The following is an 18162-nucleotide window of genomic DNA, read 5'->3' as shown; positions in this document are numbered from 1 at the left end:
CTTTTTCCAATATGCTGCTCCCACCGGCATATTCATATTAGTAGATTGTATAAAATGAATTTGTCTTATAATTTAAACATGTATACAACAATCTATTAACTTAAACTCGCTAATTACCAAACACTTATAATAAATCTGATAATCATAATATATTAGTCAAACATGCTAATCAAATCTGTCATTTGTAATCTGATTGACCAATCTGCTTCTACTAATCACTCCCTCTGTCCCGGTCATTTGTTGTCCTTTTCCATTTTTGGGCGTCTCAGTCATTTGTTGTCCTTTCTATTTTAAGAATAAAATTTATGAGTGATTTGATCATTCACCCTCTATTTGTTCCACTTGTCATTTAGCAATTGGTCCTCTCCTATTTCCTTGATCTTTGTGCCAAAACGAAAAGACAACAAATGACCGAGCCGAAGGAAGTATAATATACCGAGTACCAAACAAGGCCTAACTCAATCCATTTTAGTAAATGAGCACTTAAATCCTGATTTAAACCCAAAAAAAAAAAAAAAAACTCAATCGTTTAACTTTCCAAGTGTCTTAACCATATCCGGCTAATTTTATATCGGGTCTGTATCGAGTTTTTAAACGAGTCACACAACCAACCGGGAGTGTAATCCGGAAATTCACACTTGAGCCAAACAGGTGTCAAACTGTCCCTGAGTCGCATCAACACGGCGACAATGGCGTCACAACTACCAGTAAACCACCGTTCTCCACCGTTGTTGCTCTTCCTTTTACACCGCCGTCCGCCGTCTTCCTTCTCCTCTACACTGTATGTCCACTGCCATTTTTATTAATACGAGCACTTTGATTTTTGTATAGAACTTTCTTTTTGTCTATCTGCTTATTATTGGACTCAGACCTAAGCGGTTTCGAATGATGATTCATGTTAGCGGACCGCAAATTATTTCGGGACCAAGTCTTTGTCGTCGTCGGTGTCGTTGTCCGTTGATTATTCAACGCAATTGATTAATTGAATATTCATACATTCAACTACTTGCCTGTCACCTCAGTTAATTTCGTTCATCAATTTCTTTGATATATCCTCTGTCCACTCATTTGTTATCCAATTTCCATTTAGGGTGTCTCAACAATAATCCATCCTATTGGTGGTCTGCAATAATCACTCCATCCTATCAGTAATCCCAATTAAATCCAACCTAAACACCATACCTTCCAACTGATATTTTGTGATGTTTATGTGTATCAAATAAACCAAGTTCTTGATTATCACTTGAAAATATTACACATAAAATTCACATATACCAGCTAGATTGTCCAAAAACTATCAAATAGTCCAACATAAACTTCAAAAAAATATCAGTTGGTTCGTTATTAGAAGGTAGGGTGCCTAGGTTAGATTTAATTGGGATTATTGATAAGATGGAGTGATTATTGCAGACCACCAATAGGATGGATTATTGTTATGAAATAACCCTTTTAAAAATGAACTTGATGAACAATTCGACATCATTTAGTGATTGACACTTTTTTTTTTCCTCGTCTTTGTTCCAAAACCAAAGGACAACAATTGACAAAGATATACGCCCTCCGTCTCGGTTATTTGTTAACCTAGGATATTTGGGTGTCTCGTCATTTGTTTGCCTTTATGAATTAGGTATGTTTTTGAAGGGTAATTTGATCATCCACGTAACCTATTGTCCAGTTGTTATTCAATACTCCCTCCATTCAACTCCACTTTGCAACTTTCATTTTTACACGGATATTAAGGAGCGGATTAAAAAAGTATTAAAAGTACATGGGGAAAGAGAAAGAAGAGGTTAAAAATATTAAAAAAACATAAAGGTGGGGTTTTATGGTGGGTTAGTGTGGGGTTTGGGTGGCATTTTGTGTAAATAAAGATTTTCAATAAGGATAGAATTGTCATTTTTTTAGCCAAATAAGGAAACCTGTAAAGTGGAGTTGAATGGACGGAAATGGAATACATGTAAAGTGGAGTTGAATGAAGGGAGTAATAGTATCCACAAATGGTCCCCTCCTCCTTTCTTCATCTTTGTGGCAAAATTAAAGGTAAACAAATGACTGGGACGGAAAGATTATCTTATCCGGAGTATTAGATAGATTGCCTCCACTCAAACTGGTTATGTGAGATCTTCACATTAGTCTTTGGTCAACCATTTCTTTGGAAAGTTTCATTGTATAATGTGTGTAAAGTGTTAACAATCTTACTTATGCTGCTACATTTTCTAGACCAGTAGCCAAATTATGTATCATCGATTAACACAGTTTTTGTAATTGATAACAGAACGCACTTATGGCATCATCTACTGTGGTATCAGCTGTTCAATGGATTGGGTCACAGCTAGTCCAAGAGGCAAGACCATTATTCAATGTCGAAGAAGAAGTTCAGGGACTCAAATATGAGCTAGAATGCATGCTGCAGTACCTCCAAGATGCTGATGCAAGGCAGGATGATAAAAAAATCAACGCTTCAGTACGTCAAATAAGGAAGCTTGCTTATGATGCGGAAGATGTGATTGACACGTACATTCTTAAGGTTCGACAGAGTAATGAAAATTGGGTATTGAGATCTGCCAGAGTCATTTACAAGTTTCGCCTTCTCTACCAAATACGTGAGAAGATACAGTTAATCCATACAAGGTTGAAACAAGTGGGTGACAATCTAAATAGCTTGGGACTCAGAAAAGACACGGGGATATTGCCCTTTAGGAGAGAAAGGCCACCAAGCTACCGATATGACGACATTCATGGTAGGTTTGATGTTGGATTGAACAAAGATCTTCCTAAGTTGTTAGAAGTACTTACTGGCGAGGGGAAGACTCATGTACACTTTCTAGCTATAGTTGGTATGGGTGGCTCGGGGAAAACAACCTTAGCCAGGAAGCTCTACAATCATCCTTACGTCGGAGAATATTTTAGTTGTACAGCATGGGTATCAGTATCGCAAGAGTGGAGCACCTCGGATATCCTATCTAAGATCTTGAGAGAGGTTAGGGACCCGGAAGCTACCCTCGCCAATTTTGGCACTGGTAGTTTGACAGATCCAGAATTGATCGACATGATACGTAACACTTTGAAGAAGAAGTCCTATTTGGTGGTCATAGATGATGTGTGGAAGAGAGAGGCTTTAGATGACATACTCAGTGCTCTCCCACTTGGATACGTGCATGGTGGAAGCAAGATCATCATTACCACCCGCAACCAAGACATTGTCCAGTTTCAGAACACTTACCATTACAAGCCAGCGCCCTTAAGTGATGAGGAGGGGTGGGAGTTGTTCCATAAGATCGCCCTAAGTCATCGTAAACACTGCAGCGAGGCAAGCTTTGAGAATCTAGGTAAGGAGATGCTCAAAAAATGTGATGGCCTACCCTTGGCTATAGTGGCATTAGCTGGAATATTAAACATGAAAGACAGCATTGCCGAATGGTATCAGGTGAATGAAGCTGTAAGGTCAAGAGCGATGGATAACATAGCTTCACAATATGGTAGAGTGGGGGATATGTTGGCTTTGAGCTATGATGACCTGCCTTATTATCTCAAGCCTTGCTTTCTATACCTGAGTTTATTTCCTGAAGATTTTGAAGTTCCAGTTGGAATGTTAACTCGGATGTGGATAGCTGAAGGTCTTGTGTCTGCACCTGAGGACATGCCTGTAGAAGATGCAGCAATGCAACATTTAGAGGAGCTAAGTCACCGCTTCTTGATCCAGGTAGTGAGAATCAATTACAAGGGAGTAATAAAGGTAGTGAGGTTGCATGATCTTTTACGTGATGTTGGTCTCAGAAAGGCCAAGGAACTGAATTTTCTACAAATTTATGCTCCGGTCAGTGTACCAGGCTTCAGAGATAAGTGTGCATCCGAAATCCAACCACGTCGGGCAGCTCTTCATTACAGGTGATGAAAATCAGTGTTACTTTTAGCATTTGTAGAACATGCATTCCGTAATATGTTAATTTGCTTTTTTCCAGAGATGTTTTTTCAAAGTTTATTGTGCAAATGTGCATAGTTCCCTCTTTCGACTTCTTATGTAGTCGAAGTCTCAAAGACACTATTTTTTGTTCTTACGTATGAAAGTATGATGGAATAAAACAATACGATTCAAGAAAACGGCTGTTCTTATTCTCACTGTAAAGTTGCAGTAATTCGATGCAATTCTGATGCAATTTTCATTTTGGGTAATTTAGAAACAACCTCCCTATAAGACTATAACATAGGGGTAAGACTGCATTTATCCAACCTCTTTTACCACATCTCTGCCATTGGGGTAAATTTGTTGCACATGACCTTCATAACACAAATAAGAAAGTGAAAGAAATCGCATGGACTATGATATCCATTATGACATACGATTAGTATCTCATTGTTCCCCCGTGTTTTTTGCAGCAACTCTTTCCCTGCAGAAATATCATATCTAAGGTCGCTTGTGTTGCTGAAAAGTTCAAATACTCCGGAGTCTGGTCATAACTACACGGAGACTTTGGACTTGAAAATTGTGCCTCGGAGCTATAAGTTGCTGAGGTTGCTGACTCTCAAGGGCATCAGGACAGTTAATGGTAGCTTGCCAACGGAGATTGGGAGCTTACTTCACCTTAGATACCTGGAAATTCGAGGCACTAACATTACAAAGCTCCCAGGTTCGATTGGAAAACTGAGATGTCTATTGGTTTTGGACTATAGGGACGTTGTCTCAAAAGATAGTGAACCAATTATAGAAATCCCCAATGTCTTGTGGAAGCTTGTGCTACTTAGGCATCTCTTTTTGCCGATTGACTGTCAATGGAATGTGGAAGAGTTAATCTTGAGTACTTTACCAAATCTACTGACCTTGTGGGGGGTGAAGCAGGACAAAGCGGGCCACCAATGGTTGTCTAGGGAGATTCCGAAACTTAGCAGCACAGTAAAAAAGCTAAAGATTGTGGTGTCCAGTGAGGATGAACTGCAGGCTGCCTTCAGTAACCCAAGCATTATATCCAATCGGCTCCAAACATTCCATTGTGAGCTCCAAGGTGGGATAACCTTACTTAATGTGGAACCTTTGTGTCACCAGCGCTGCTTGCATAAACTGATACTGATCGGACAAGTTCGGATGCCATTGTCTCTCATTTTACCGACTAACCTTGTCACCCTAAAATTAAAGGGCAGCATGCTCAAGGATGAGGACCCCATGACAGCTCTGGGGGTATTATCTCACTTAAAGCTTCTAATATTATCTAATGCCTTTGAAGGTACTGAGTTAGTATGCAAACCTGGGTCGTTTCCCCAGCTTGAGGAGCTCTACCTTGAAAATCTCCTGTATTTTCAAATGTGGATGATACATGACGGTGCTATGCCTTGTCTTAAGAAGCTAGAGATTACAAGATGCGGGCGTCTCCAGCAGTTTCCTTCAGGTTTGGAGTTTGTCACAACACTTCAACAGTTTGACTTCGACTTCGCTGCAGTTCCTGCCTCGTTTATATCAGAGGCCGCTAAATATGGGTTGTCAACCCAAAACTTTAGGCTACCCTCAAATTTTGGAGCCATCATTAGTCGAGCTGATTCCCCTGTTGACACTTCTTCCATCCATAAGCTATATGCGCAGCTCACTACTGGTATTTTCCTGGATAATAAGAAGCAGGTAAGTCTTTCCCTGTCTGCGGAACCAAAATATTCATAGTTTATATGGTGAAATGCTTCGAATGACTCACTAATATGCCCATGCTTCTTATATTGTGGAGCAAACGAGGTATACTTACTTTCAAATGTAGTTTTTATTAAGCCTTTATAGAAGAAAAATTCCCCGTTGTGATTGAGGAGCATCCAGGCTCTCCGCCTATTTCTTTTCTCGTTGCCATTGTCATGATTGAATTCACAAGGTCAATTAGAGACAATATTCCATAGTCATAATATTTGCGAATGATATCATGTTGATTGATGTGATTAAAGGTGCCAAGATGTAGGCCGAACCTTGAGGTAAACCCGGTATGCTCCCGGGCTCAAGCTGAATAAAAAAGACTAAATATTTAGGGTGTCTACTTTGGTTACCCATCCTCACCCACCGTTTTAGAAACCATTACCTCGACTGTCAACACCTTTCTCTCCTACTCCCCACCACGGCTGTTGACCACCACCTTTGACTCCGCAGCTTCCCTCATTGTCCACCATTGGAGGTGAAACTAAATGGGAAAGTCCTAAGAATTGACTAAGGGGGCGTTTGGTTGGGGGTCTTTAAGAAAGAGAAAGGGAATAAATTCTTTCCATTCCTCTTGTTGATGTTTGTTTAGTCATCTTTTTTGTTACCCTTTACCCATTTTCCATACATGAATCACCCCCAAACCCTCTAAACTGATACTCTCCAACCCCCCCCCCCCCCCCCAAGGGTTTCAATATCCATTCCCCATTACCTACCATCACCACCACGCACCACTACAACTTTCAACACACACCACCCACTGCCAACACCCGCCACCCCCACCATCACGGACACCACAACTGACGCCGGCGCCGGTGCCGCCTATCTCCGGCCGTCATGGCAGGGCCTCCCTTCGACCGCCAACATCACGCAAATCAGCCACCTTTAACATACAAACACCACAACAAACACCAATAAAACCCATCCCACACCCCCGAAACCACCTTCCCCACTCCCCAAAACACCAGATCTGATGTTTTGGGAAGTGGGGAAGGTGGTTTCGGGGGTGTGGGATGGGTTTTATTGGTGTTTGTTGTGGTGTTTGGTGTGAGAGGTGGATGATTCCGACGAGGGGTGGTGGGTTTCGATAAGGGTGAGAGTGGCGTGGGGTTGCGATCACCGGCCCAGGGAAGGTGCGGGCTGAGGACGTCGGCCAATGCCTGAAGTCAGTGCTAATTGGGTGGTTCTTGGCCGATTGTGGTGGTTAGGAGTGAGGTTGTTTTGAGTATTTTTTTTATTATTATTCCTCTACCCATTTCAAACCAAACATGTGGTAAGATCAAAGGGGAACCCATTCTTTTCCCTTCGTTTCCCTTTTCGATTCTCTTTCCCTTTCCCTTGTCCCAACCAAACGCCCCCTAAATGGAATGTCCTTTAGGCCCGTATCGCCGTATCCCTTTCTTGATTTCTTTCGCCTTTCCTATGTTAATCAAAACACCCCTTAGGGTGTGTTTGAATTGAGGGATTTAGAGGGAAAGGAAAGGGAGGGAGAGTAGGGGATTTGAAATCCCTTATTGGTGTGTTTGGGAACAAAGATTGTATTCTCAAATTCAGATTTGGACCAATTTACATGTTTGGCAAACCTATTAGATTTGGATTTCCAAATCCCTACCAAATTCAAGTAAGGCTAAAATAAACTCATTTGAAATCCACTCACTAACCCCTCATTTCAAATCTTTATTTCACTTAGCTAAATTTAAAATGAGACATTTCAAATTAAATTCTTGTTGCCAAACACTCTCTATTTGGATTGCAAATATGGGTGGAGGGAAATAAAGGGGGAGAGATTTGGAGGGATCCATTTTCCCTCTTCCAAGGCAAATCAAAATCTCTCCACAATAGCCAAGATTTGGAAGGAAAATATATTCAAACACCCACACTCCATTTCCCCTCCCCTTCCCTTTCCTCCCTTTCTCTTCCCTCTTCCCTCCTCCCCTCCCTTTTCCTCCATTTTTACTATCCAAACGCACCTTTAAAGTGCAAGTTTAGTGAATGGTGTTTAAGAAATAGGTTTTGATCACCTTAGATGGACGATTCGTTCAAGAATCTGTTTTTTTGAAGCATTCTGGTCTTCTGGATATATTATCCAAAAGGATGGAGAATTGATAAAAAAGAGGCTCACAAAATTAGACGTGCACTCTAAGGGTGTGTTTGGATTGAAGGATTTGGAGGGAAAAGAAAGGGAGGGAGAGTAAGGGATTTAAAATCCCTTGTTTAGATAGCAAATGGGGGTGGAGGGAAATGGAGGGGGAGAGATTTGGAGGGATCCAATTTCCTTCCTCCAAGCCTAATCAAAATCTCTCCATAATAGGCAAGATTTGGAGGGAAATTGTATCCAAACAACCACACTTCATTTCCCTTCCCTTCTCTCCCTTTCCCTTTCCCTTCCCTCCTTCCCCCTCCCCTCCCTTTCCCTCCACTTTTGCTATCCAGTGCTTGTTTGTTTCACTGTGGGTAGCTTAAATTCCCATGAACATTAGATTCATATGAATTAGAAATTCAAATGAATTGGGAAATTGGGTTAAAGCTGTTTGGTTAGAATGAGGGAATCTTAGTTCATGTGGGAACTTCCACTTACCTAAGGGGAGCTAAGTACTTCCTCCAATCCCAACCAAAGGTTACACTAGCTTTTGGGTGGTCTTTGAGGCGCAACTTTGACCGTCTTTTTTTCCCATTTATACGTGACTTTATTTTAATAAAAAAGAGTTTTTTATGACTCGTTACAAATCGTCTGTATCTAATAAATATAAGTTGCCTGATGCTACAAACCTACACACGTTGTCAAGTATACATTGCATGTTTGTTCATAATTACTTCTCTTCTTAACAGTTAGTTTTTGACTAATTTTATTGTACTTTGTTGACAATCAGAAATACTGGGTTGTTGAGCGACACAACATCTACTGTAATTGCTTTATGGTGTATGCTTTAAGACTCCTCCCATCCCCAGATTTCATTGGAGGTGAACACAGTCTGAGAATGAGGAATTTCCGAGATATGTATGTACAGTACATATTTACTTATTGAACTGTGTTTAACTGAATCACCAAAGTGGTAAATTGCATTTATGTATAGTTCTTAGGTTATTCTTCGACCCTATCGTGATAAAAGCTCTTTAATATTACTTTCATATATGGAAGCAAGTGTGAAGATTTGTCTAATGAGATAAATTGACTCGCATTGAAATTATAAGCAGGATTTTAGAGTTTATGTTGCTACACGAACAACATTGAACTCGAGTTAGCTAATTGCAGATAATTTTGATGACAGATAATGAATTATCAGTAAACCGAGTAAATAAGTCAAAGCATTGTGTTTGATCTTTGATCTCGACAGGAATTTCTAATGCTATTGCTGTCATCAGAGTAAAACACTTTTTCCAAATAAGGAGTTATTCTCATTGTATTTGCTAGACTAACAAATTAGATCATTGTGAACATTTGTGCCACTCTTTTGAGGTAAAAAAACTCATACAATAGATTGGTCAATTTTAGAGGAATAATATAGTTTCCTCCTCCAAAAATCGTTGCTTATATGATGTCATTGTCCTTATTCATATGAAATAGATATTTTGTAGGCACTCGATGTTCTTTTATCGATTTGTTTATTTATTTTGGGAGCCACAGAGATGGGATAGTGTCAATTTATCCAGACTGGTGTGAAAAAGTCAACGTTCATGGAAGATTCAGCACCGCCGATCTGTCTTCACCTGTGACTTATGAGATAATTTGGCTCGTCATGTTGGCTGGCTGGGTAGATGATGAAGTTGTTGAGGATATGATTACAGGAGGTACAATTGTCCACACTGAACTTTCCTACCTAGGTCATGCACTCCCTCTTCGAAAGCAACATAAGCAAATTGATTCCATGGATGGATGGGTTGAAGTTCCAGGTGGTGAATTTGAGGTGCAGCTTGATACCGATGAAGAGATGCAAGTCTCCATGCATTACACTACTCTGTCCAATTATTGTTATCCTCTGAGTGTCAAAGGTTTCATCATCCAACCTAAGCCTTGAAGTGTCTCATATCACAGATGAGTTCCAGCCTCCTACAAGCTCTTTCTTTTTTGTTTTGCGTGTGAAACGAATCAGAATGACATACGACTATGTGTTGGCAGCTTCTTATTTCAGGTTAGGAGTACACTGCTCAATGTCAATATGACTATCAAACTAACATATGCTCCTTCCTGTGCGTAGTGACTGCTATATTTCTGTTGTTGTATCCTGTTTGCATATAAGGACCCTCTTGGCATGTTAATCGGTGAATTTTGTATTGGACTCATTCTTGGATAAGGGATCTGAGATTGGAAAAACCGGGGGTAATTCGTAATTGTGCTTTGAGTAATGCCTTGTTTGGACACACTTTTGGGCAGGGAAAGTGAGGCGAGGGTGAAGGGACGGAATAGAAGGGTAGGGGGATTGATTGAAGGGTGTTTAGATACAATTTTCTTTCAAAATTTTCCATGGGAAAGAGATTCTAATTTGCTATGGAGGAGAAAAAATGAATACCTCCATTCTCTTCCCTCCTTTCGGTCCTTATTATCCACTTGTCATCCAATTATAATAACCATAAATGGCCCTTTTCTCGCCTCATAGTGTGCCATAAGCAATGTAAGCAAAATAACCGAACAAAAGAACCCGAGTCCCTTTTTTTTTTTTTTTTTCATTTCTTTACTCTTCCAAATCATCCATCCAAATAAGGCCTAAAGTGTATTGCCATGTTGGGTTAGCAAGCCCAACTCACATCATGTAATTGCACAAGTAATAAGCCAATGACTTACACAAATTGTTTAATGAGACCGTCTCATACCATAAGACCAGTCTATTAACTGAAGACTAATTGTATTATAAGCCAAGCCCAGTAAAATAAAACCCAAACTTCTTTATCCTCTCTCACACTCGGTCTTTCACTGTTTTCTCCTGGTACAATCCCTTCTTCGCGTGTCCGTCCGCCCCTAAGCCACCGTTTAATGTCGGATTCGCCGTCTTCACCGACAATGATCTCACCATCTGGCCTGCTCGTGAACGTCGATACTTTCATCACAAATCCGTAAGTTTTTAACTCAATCAACTATTGTTGTCTAATTAAAACAATCAATCATGAAAGATGAATTCATACTTTGTGAAATTAAGGACACAACCAAAGTCTTGAGCATGAACCTGTCATACTAAAACTACTATTCATCAAACTAAAATCATTCTTCACAAAAAATATAGAAGAAGCTAAATCAATCAATCATAATACATGAAAAATTCAATGATAAAATTGTTGGTTTTGATGTTAAAAACCTTGGTTGTTAAAATAAAGTTCAGGGTTGAGTATTTTAAAAATATAAAGCCATATAAAGATTAAAGTTTTCAATCTAAAATATCAAGTATTCGAGTTGAGATAGTAACTAGAACTTAGATGCAGTGGATATTCATTGAAACTTGAAACTTCCAATTTCAAAAAGAAAATCGGCATGTTGGTGACTTGATCGGCGTTCTTCAGCGAGTCGGGAATGCGGCGGAGATGATGGTGGCAGAGATGGCGGGACGGGGACGGAGAAATGCAATGGCGGTTGTTCATCGTTTGTTGGTGGCTGCGATTTCGAAGGCTTACTATTCTTTATACTGTATTTCGTATTTGTTTTGTTTTGATTGTAGGTCTTTTGTTTGGGCTACTTTTTCCTATTGGACCCGTCTTATGCTATAGGACGGTCCTATAGGAGAGTTGCTGATTTTTATTTTATTTTTTGACAGCACAGCCAATGCATTTTTTTGAAACGATAAAGTTTACTCCCTCCTATTCTACATAAACTTCCCTCTTTCCTTTTTTCATCTATTCACAATACCTTACCTATTTTCTTATTTAGTAAAGTTTTATACTTATTTTAATCATCTTACCCCACAACAATACCCCACCTCACCCCACAACAATATTTATTTTAATCAACTTACCCCACAACAATACTTATTTTAATCATCCCACCCACAATAATACCCCACAATACCTTCCCTCTCTCCAATTACCAAACCTCACTACAATACTTTACCTTATTTTAATCACTCTCCTTAATTCTAGTGCCCCCCATGAATAGGGAGGTTTATCTAGAATAGGAGGGAGTACTTTATTGTGTTGGTGTTTCGCATTTTGTTAATTGAACTCTTTCTTTTTCATGTATTAGATGTCATAGTCATACATTTGTACAATTTTGAAATACTCCTACAAAATAATTTTTTTGAAAACAAAGTATAGCAACTCGAATATTACCTTCTCTCCATCTCCTCTCTAATACAACCATATTTTAATATATTTTCTCACACCATTCATTAAACCTTTATTTTTATGAAACATTACAAGCATTGGTTCATCATAATATTTAATCCGAACCGTTAATAAGAAATGAATGTCCATTTCTTTTGAGGAAATGGAGAGAATCCGGACCGATTTATATACACCGTCAAAGTTGCTTCGGCTTAAAAAAAAACATTTTTTTTGGTGCCAAGCTTAAATAAATAAATAAATAAATAAAACAGAGGTGGTTAGCTGTTACAATCGGAAAATGATACGATTCTGACTCTATTCTTGTCTCTGGGCAACATTATTGGATCTAAAATAGTATGCTGATATTTAGGAGCTGTCTTGTCAGCTACACAGAATCACAACCTGCATTTCTAGTACAACTCCTTTCCAATGGCAAAAGTGGGACTCTCAGGTGAGCATAAAAGTAAAAGGGAAATTTTTGAGTTTATCATTGATAAGGTTAGGAAGCGATTATCTTCATGGAATTGCATTCTTCTATCACCGGCGGGTAGATTGGCTTTGATTTCTTCTGTCTTGTCCTCCCTCTCAGTTTACTTTCTATCGGTATTCAAAATACCGGTAAGTGTGACAAAAAGATTAGATCTTTATTTTGTCACATTTTTTGGTGGGCGGGCCATAAGAAATCTCCTCTATTAGTTGGTGTAGTAGGCTTTTCCTAAGTCAACCCAAAAGGAATGGTGGCCTGGGTATTAGACGTATGAAGGAGTTCAATCAAGCACTCCTAGCAAAGATTGGATGGAGAATGATCACCCACCCAGACTCTATTCTCTGTAAATCTATTGGTGCTAAATATGGCCTAAGGTGGTGTGATGGTGATCTGCTCTTTAACGATGGCAAGAGTAATTCTTCGTGGGGATGGAAAGGTATAGTTTGGGGCCTTCAACTCATCAAACCCCTTTTAGCGTGGAACTTCTCCCCATCTTCTGACCTTGGTGTCTGGAATTCGAAATGGGTTCATGGAACGGTGCCGAGACCACGATGTGTTGAGCTTCTTACTGATTCACCCAACTTGTGTAATTTGAGAATCAAAGACCTTATTTGTGAGCGCAAAAGGTGGGACCATAGACTTGTGTCTATGTCTTTTGACGAAACGTCCATTAAGAACATTCTTGCTATTCCTATTCGATGCTCTGACGGCAGCGACACTTTCTATTGGTCTGCCTCGTCATCTGGGAATTACTCAGTTAAGATTGGCTATCACATTGCTCTTCAAAACCACTGGAACTCTTCAGCTTCCCCGAAGGACCGATCAAGAGTTCCTGCTGCATATATGAGTGTCTTTCAAAAAATCCTTTGGAACCTGCCAGGACCGAAAAGCTGGATCATTCTTTTATGGAAACTCCTCACGGAATCGTTGCCCACTGGGGAAGGATTCCTAAGGAGAGGCTTTGATGGCCCTTTTACTTGCGTTCTTTGTGATTCACAAGAAACGGAATCACCGGAACACCTGTTCCGGACCATTCTTTTTGCTAACGAATTTGGGTGGAAGTCTCCTGGGGATTAGGGCACAATCGGGGGATAATTTGAGTCTCCGGTCTTGGGTTTGCAATTGGCTTCTTTGTTCTTTTTAAGGTGATAATAAGATTGAGGCTTGTCTCTCCTTTTTGTGTACCTTTTGGACTATTTGGGTGGTAAGGTGCAGAAGGATTTTTGAGAGTACCGAGTGCTCTCCTATTGGTGCTATCTTCCTTTATCAAGACTCCCTTAACCTAGCTCTTTCTGCTGAAGATGGGAAACCGGGGTCCATGGCTATCCTAACACTGATGGAAGAGGACTTGACTAATCTTAGGAATGGAGAACCCTTTCCTCTGATTCAGAGTTCTGTGAGTTGCTCTCGATCTCATATTTATGTGGATGCGGCGTGGTCTAAGGAGCTTGCGGCTGGGTTTGGCGGATGCATCCTTTTTGATAATGATATTGTTTCTGAATTCTGTATCAAAGGAATGGCGGAGAATCTTTGAACAAGCGGAAGCTTTGGCAATTAGGGAAGCCTTAAAGTGGGCGCTCTCGCGTAACATCCTCCATGTTAACATTTTCTCTGATTGTCTTCAGGTTCTTGCCCAAATCCTACGGCTATCTCAACTCAAACATTGGACAAGGAATACTATTGACGATATAACCGATCTAGCGGCAAACTTTCATTGTGTTACTTTTGCTTATGTTCCTAGAATTTGTAATAAAGCCGCTCATAGGATAGCTAAGCGTGCTATTAATTTGTAGGTCTCGTTAACCCGATTGTCAAAAAAAAAAAAAAAAAAAAAAAAACTCCTTTCCAATGTAGCAAGAGAAGAATTAAGTAATTAATTCTCCAATACCGCCGACCCGTCTTCAGCAAGACTAATTGATAAGAGTATAACACTGAACTAGAAAGCATCAAATACAAAAGCCAAATCGGCTTATGAGCAAATGGGATAGGATTGATTTCAGCAGCCAAATCACTGTCAACAACACAAAATCGGTGCCGCCCCTGAAACAACCTCAGGCCAATTCCATGCTGTTCTGCATCACAGATCAGTATGACGGCAAGCCAACAGTCGGGTTATCGAAATAACTCAGCACGTTCAGACGTACGTTCAGTACAGTTGATTTCAACTCGGGACTCATAATCAATCAAACTGATATCCAAGTTAACAATTATAAAAAATGCAACAGGAGGAGAAATTTTCTCATCATTGTTTACTTCCGAATAGCAGAACATTTTATTACAATTGTGAACATCAACCAAAGTTTACGACACCTCTTTACAACTATTTTCCGAACCTGTATTCACTTCTGATCAATCACGACTTACTGTTTAATGTCTATATACAAAAAAAATCCCCGTTCTGAATTTTTTCTTCTCAAATTCTAACGATGAAGACTTAGTTACTTATATACGCAGTGAAGACTGCCTAAGAGGATGAATATCACCGCGATAAACATCAAGATGGTAAATGGCCTGAGTAATCAACTCTCTCAGTTGCGGATTTTGAGCAGCCATAGTCCGATCAGCCCCCTGAAGTGCGGTCAATACCCTCGCTTGCTCAAGAGCCTCGGTGTTATTAGCATTTATAGCAAGGTAGCAAAGTAAAATCAGTCCATGTAGTTGAGCCCTTTCGCCCTCCCTAAGCAATCTCATCAATGGAATCACGGCATTGAACTCTATAATCGACTTAGCGTGTTCATGGCACAAGTAATTATCAGGGTGAACAAACTTGATCAATGCAATAGCCGCCTCAGTACCAACATCATGATCCTCAGAGCTCAGCTGCTCGGCCAATGGACCAATCACACGGGTTTCCCTAGCCGGGAAAGTCCGGGAAAGCGACCCAATTGATCGAATAGCCGGGATTTGATACATAGAATGACACGATTCCTTAATCACTCTCAAGAGCTGCTCCACAACTGCTATAGCAGCTGGGGAGTTCGTCTTGAATGTCGACCTACGAAGCTCAACATTCGTCTCAGCAGCTGATGTAATCTCCATTACAGTCATCAAACAATTCACCTTCAAATCATCATGTTCCTTTTCAATCAACTTAGCTAAACACAACAACCCTTTAGTATCAGTAATTCTCCGACAAATCGACACACTGCCCTTAGCAAGCATCCACAAAGCCCTAGCACAATTAACCTTCAACTCCCTCTTAACCTCTACACTCTCCAATTCCCTTTCCCTCCTCGTCTGCCCGCCACCTCGAGTACTCCCTCCATCAGAATACTTTGATGATGACATAGATGAATAAGACGGAGATAATCTCGGCCTCATTGACCCGTCATTATTCTCTTTCCCTTCCTTTTCCCTATTAATCTGCACAATTGAATGAATACTATGCTTGGAATTAAACATCTTAGCATCAAAAACATCGTCAGCAAACGTCTCAAACGACAATAACGACACCAACGGTCTAATTACATTCTCTCTATCAAATTCCTCCTTAGCAACATCATCAAACTCCGCCATTCTAGCAATTAAACCCGAAACCCTAATTTGAACCTTCCTAGGAGAATCACTCAAAACCTGCACAATAATCGGAATCCCTAAACTATCAACAATCAATCTAACTCTCTCCCTCTCATTAGCAACACTATAAAGCGCAATTGCCGCGGCAATTTGCGCTTCAGGAGACGAATTCTCCTTCAACAGCTTAAGAAGAGGCGGCACACCGCCTTCTTCTACTATAATTTTTTTGTTCCGGTCGTTGTCGACCGCTAGCGAGCCGAGACTATTAGCCGCGTCGGTCCGGTCCGACAATTGACCGGACATTTGAACCGTCGCCGTATACGACCATACCCAGGGTAATATCGGATCGTTATTAGCGATCGGAAGAAGCGTAACACCGCCGTCTCCGCCGCCGCAATTCATGACGGCGAGAATCCAGTGCAGGTCGGAGGCTGAGGCGTCAAGAAGTAGAAGTATTTTACGGAAATCCGCCGCCGTAACGAGGTTCACCACACGGTGGAGAAAGCTACGGCGGCGACATTTCCGAACAAGAGAAAGCGCGCGGTTGAGATTCCTCGCGACGTCGACGGCGACTCGTCGGAGCGGTCTGTCATAAACCGGTCCAGTTGTCGACGGCGACGTGGTGAACCGGACCGCGGACCGGAGCATTTGCGAAATTCTGTCGATTTTCTTGCCGACTTCTGCGCATTCGAGCTTAAACGAAACCGATTCTCCGACTGATTTCCGAACTCTTTCCGCCAATACTATCGGTTCTGAGAGTTCGTCTTCGATACGCTTCTCCTCCGTCGTTATCGCCGCCGTTTTTGCCGCCGTAACGGCAGTCATTTCGTCGGAATTGTGACGTTGTTTTCGAGGAATTCGATGAGAATTTAGAATTGAGGAGAGAATTGTGAGTGGAATTGTTGATTTTTTAATGAAGTCAATAGAGTCGTCGTTGAAAGGTCAGTTATGAGTAGAGGAGTGTTTGTTTTTTAGATGATGCAGAATTATCTACTTCCTCCATTTATTAATGTGATTTATTTTGATTTATTTAGGTGAGTAGAATATGTGGGTATTTTGAGTGTAATTGGAAACCGGTTCGGATTCTCTCCATTATTTCAAAAGAAATGGACTTTTATTATTTTTAAACGGTTTGGATTAAAGTTTGGGATGTTCACATGGTTGTAATTATTTCATAAAAAAATGATTAAATGAATGGAGAGAGAGAAAATATATTAGAATACAAGTATATTAGAGAGGTAATTGAGATAAAGTAATTAAGAGGATCCAAATTGAATTGGGACTGTCTCCATTTATTACTATCGGTATTTATCTATTTTCAATAACTTAGATTCTATTTCGGAATAATTTAGTGGTCGATTGGTTCATGAGGTTGAGAATAAGCAACAATTAGAAAAAGACTAAAAATTGAGAGGATTCCTCTCTCTAAAAAAACCCTCTCTAAAAACCTAGCCTCCATTATTATTCGGGGGCTTCCATCGATCATCCATCGATGGTAAGCCCCTCAAAAGCTCTCTTAAACAACTAATATTATGCAGATCTATCTTATTTTCAATAATAGTCTCCCTTTTGGTGAGATCTGTTGTTCCGTCCCTTCTTTCGGGGTTTTTCCATTTTTTTCGTGGGATTGTTATCAATATAATAAGTTTTAATCGACGGGGAGATTATCAGATTTGTTTCGTGGATGAATACATCAAGACGGCTACACTGTTTCCCTCCATCAAGAAGGATGCAAAGACATCGATTATTCATAGATTCAAGAAATTTATGATTTTGGAGCGGCAGCGCCATTACCAGTATTTAGATAGTTATTTTGAATGTATTTTTTACGTTAGCAATCTTGATTTTCCTTTGTCTATTTGTTATCTTCATTGTAACCTACGCCTAGTTGATTATTAATGAGATGACAATTTCAAAAAAAAAAAAAAAAAATTGAGAGGATTCATAATTTCGTGTGACCGGATTCTCTAGTCTCATTTTGTGTTTCATTTTGTATCTCATTATCCTTCATTTTGACAAGTTTAATTTAATAGAATAGTTATCATTTTTGTTTTGTGAAGAATGGCTATCTTAAGATGAAGATAATAGGACAATCTTCGAGCTGGAGATGAGAAACAAAAGTGAGATATATGATCTCAACTCATAGTTCCATACTCATTTAGTGTGCATGCTCTATAGGATGTTTTGTGTGGGTTTTGTCATTATGTAGTAATTTAATTGGAGGTTTTTCTTGGGTAGATTTCTTCATTTA

General features: G+C 40.0%; 2 protein-coding genes across 6 annotated transcripts; one reads left to right on the top strand and one right to left on the bottom strand.

Annotated features, from left to right (window-relative positions):
- Positions 1–602: 602 nt before the first annotated feature.
- LOC141598604 (putative disease resistance RPP13-like protein 3) lies at positions 603–9857 on the top strand. 5 transcript variants are annotated; one of them, XM_074418300.1, is made up of 5 exons: positions 603–781; positions 2276–3888; positions 4378–5608; positions 8533–8660; positions 9288–9857. In XM_074418300.1, exons 2-5 carry the CDS (start codon positions 2285–2287, stop codon positions 9676–9678), a joined length of 3354 nt encoding a protein of 1117 aa, XP_074274401.1. In that variant the 5' UTR covers positions 603–781; positions 2276–2284; the 3' UTR covers positions 9679–9857. The 5 variants fall into 5 exon arrangements, 3 of the variants coding, with proteins under 3 accessions (XP_074274401.1, XP_074274403.1, XP_074274400.1); XR_012523602.1 differs by having other exon boundaries at positions 626–781; positions 4378–5655; positions 8496–8660; positions 9288–9820; XM_074418302.1 differs by lacking the exon at positions 603–781 and adding an exon at positions 1979–2040.
- A 4762-nt stretch (positions 9858–14619) lies between these two features.
- On the bottom strand, positions 14620–16909 carry LOC141598603 (uncharacterized). Its single transcript, XM_074418298.1, has one exon. The coding sequence runs from the start codon at positions 16734–16736 to the stop codon at positions 14838–14840; it is 1899 nt and encodes a 632-aa protein (XP_074274399.1). The 5' UTR covers positions 16737–16909; the 3' UTR covers positions 14620–14837.
- Positions 16910–18162: the final 1253 nt, after the last annotated feature.

Source organism: Silene latifolia, chromosome 9, assembly GCF_048544455.1.
Source record: "Silene latifolia isolate original U9 population chromosome 9, ASM4854445v1, whole genome shotgun sequence".
Classification (NCBI taxonomy): domain Eukaryota; kingdom Viridiplantae; phylum Streptophyta; class Magnoliopsida; order Caryophyllales; family Caryophyllaceae; genus Silene; species Silene latifolia.
Note: the sequence above shows the minus strand (reverse complement) of the source record. Positions and strands in the feature narration are given on the sequence as shown.

What these genes read in the sequence shown, in the direction of transcription:
- LOC141598603 (XM_074418298.1), bottom strand. Translation starts at nt 16,736, where the DNA reads ATGACTGCCGTTACGGCGGCAAAAACGGCGGCGATAACGACGGAGGAG.
- LOC141598604 (XM_074418300.1), top strand. Translation starts at nt 2,285, where the DNA reads ATGGCATCATCTACTGTGGTATCAGCTGTTCAATGGATTGGGTCACAG. An exon ending in CGGGCAGCTCTTCATTACAG is followed by an intron (nt 3,889 to 4,377) that starts GTGATGAAAATC and finishes TGTTTTTTGCAG; the next exon opens with CAACTCTTTCCCTGCAGAAA. An exon ending in ATGAGGAATTTCCGAGATAT is followed by an intron (nt 8,661 to 9,287) that starts GTATGTACAGTA and finishes TGGGAGCCACAG; the next exon opens with AGATGGGATAGTGTCAATTT.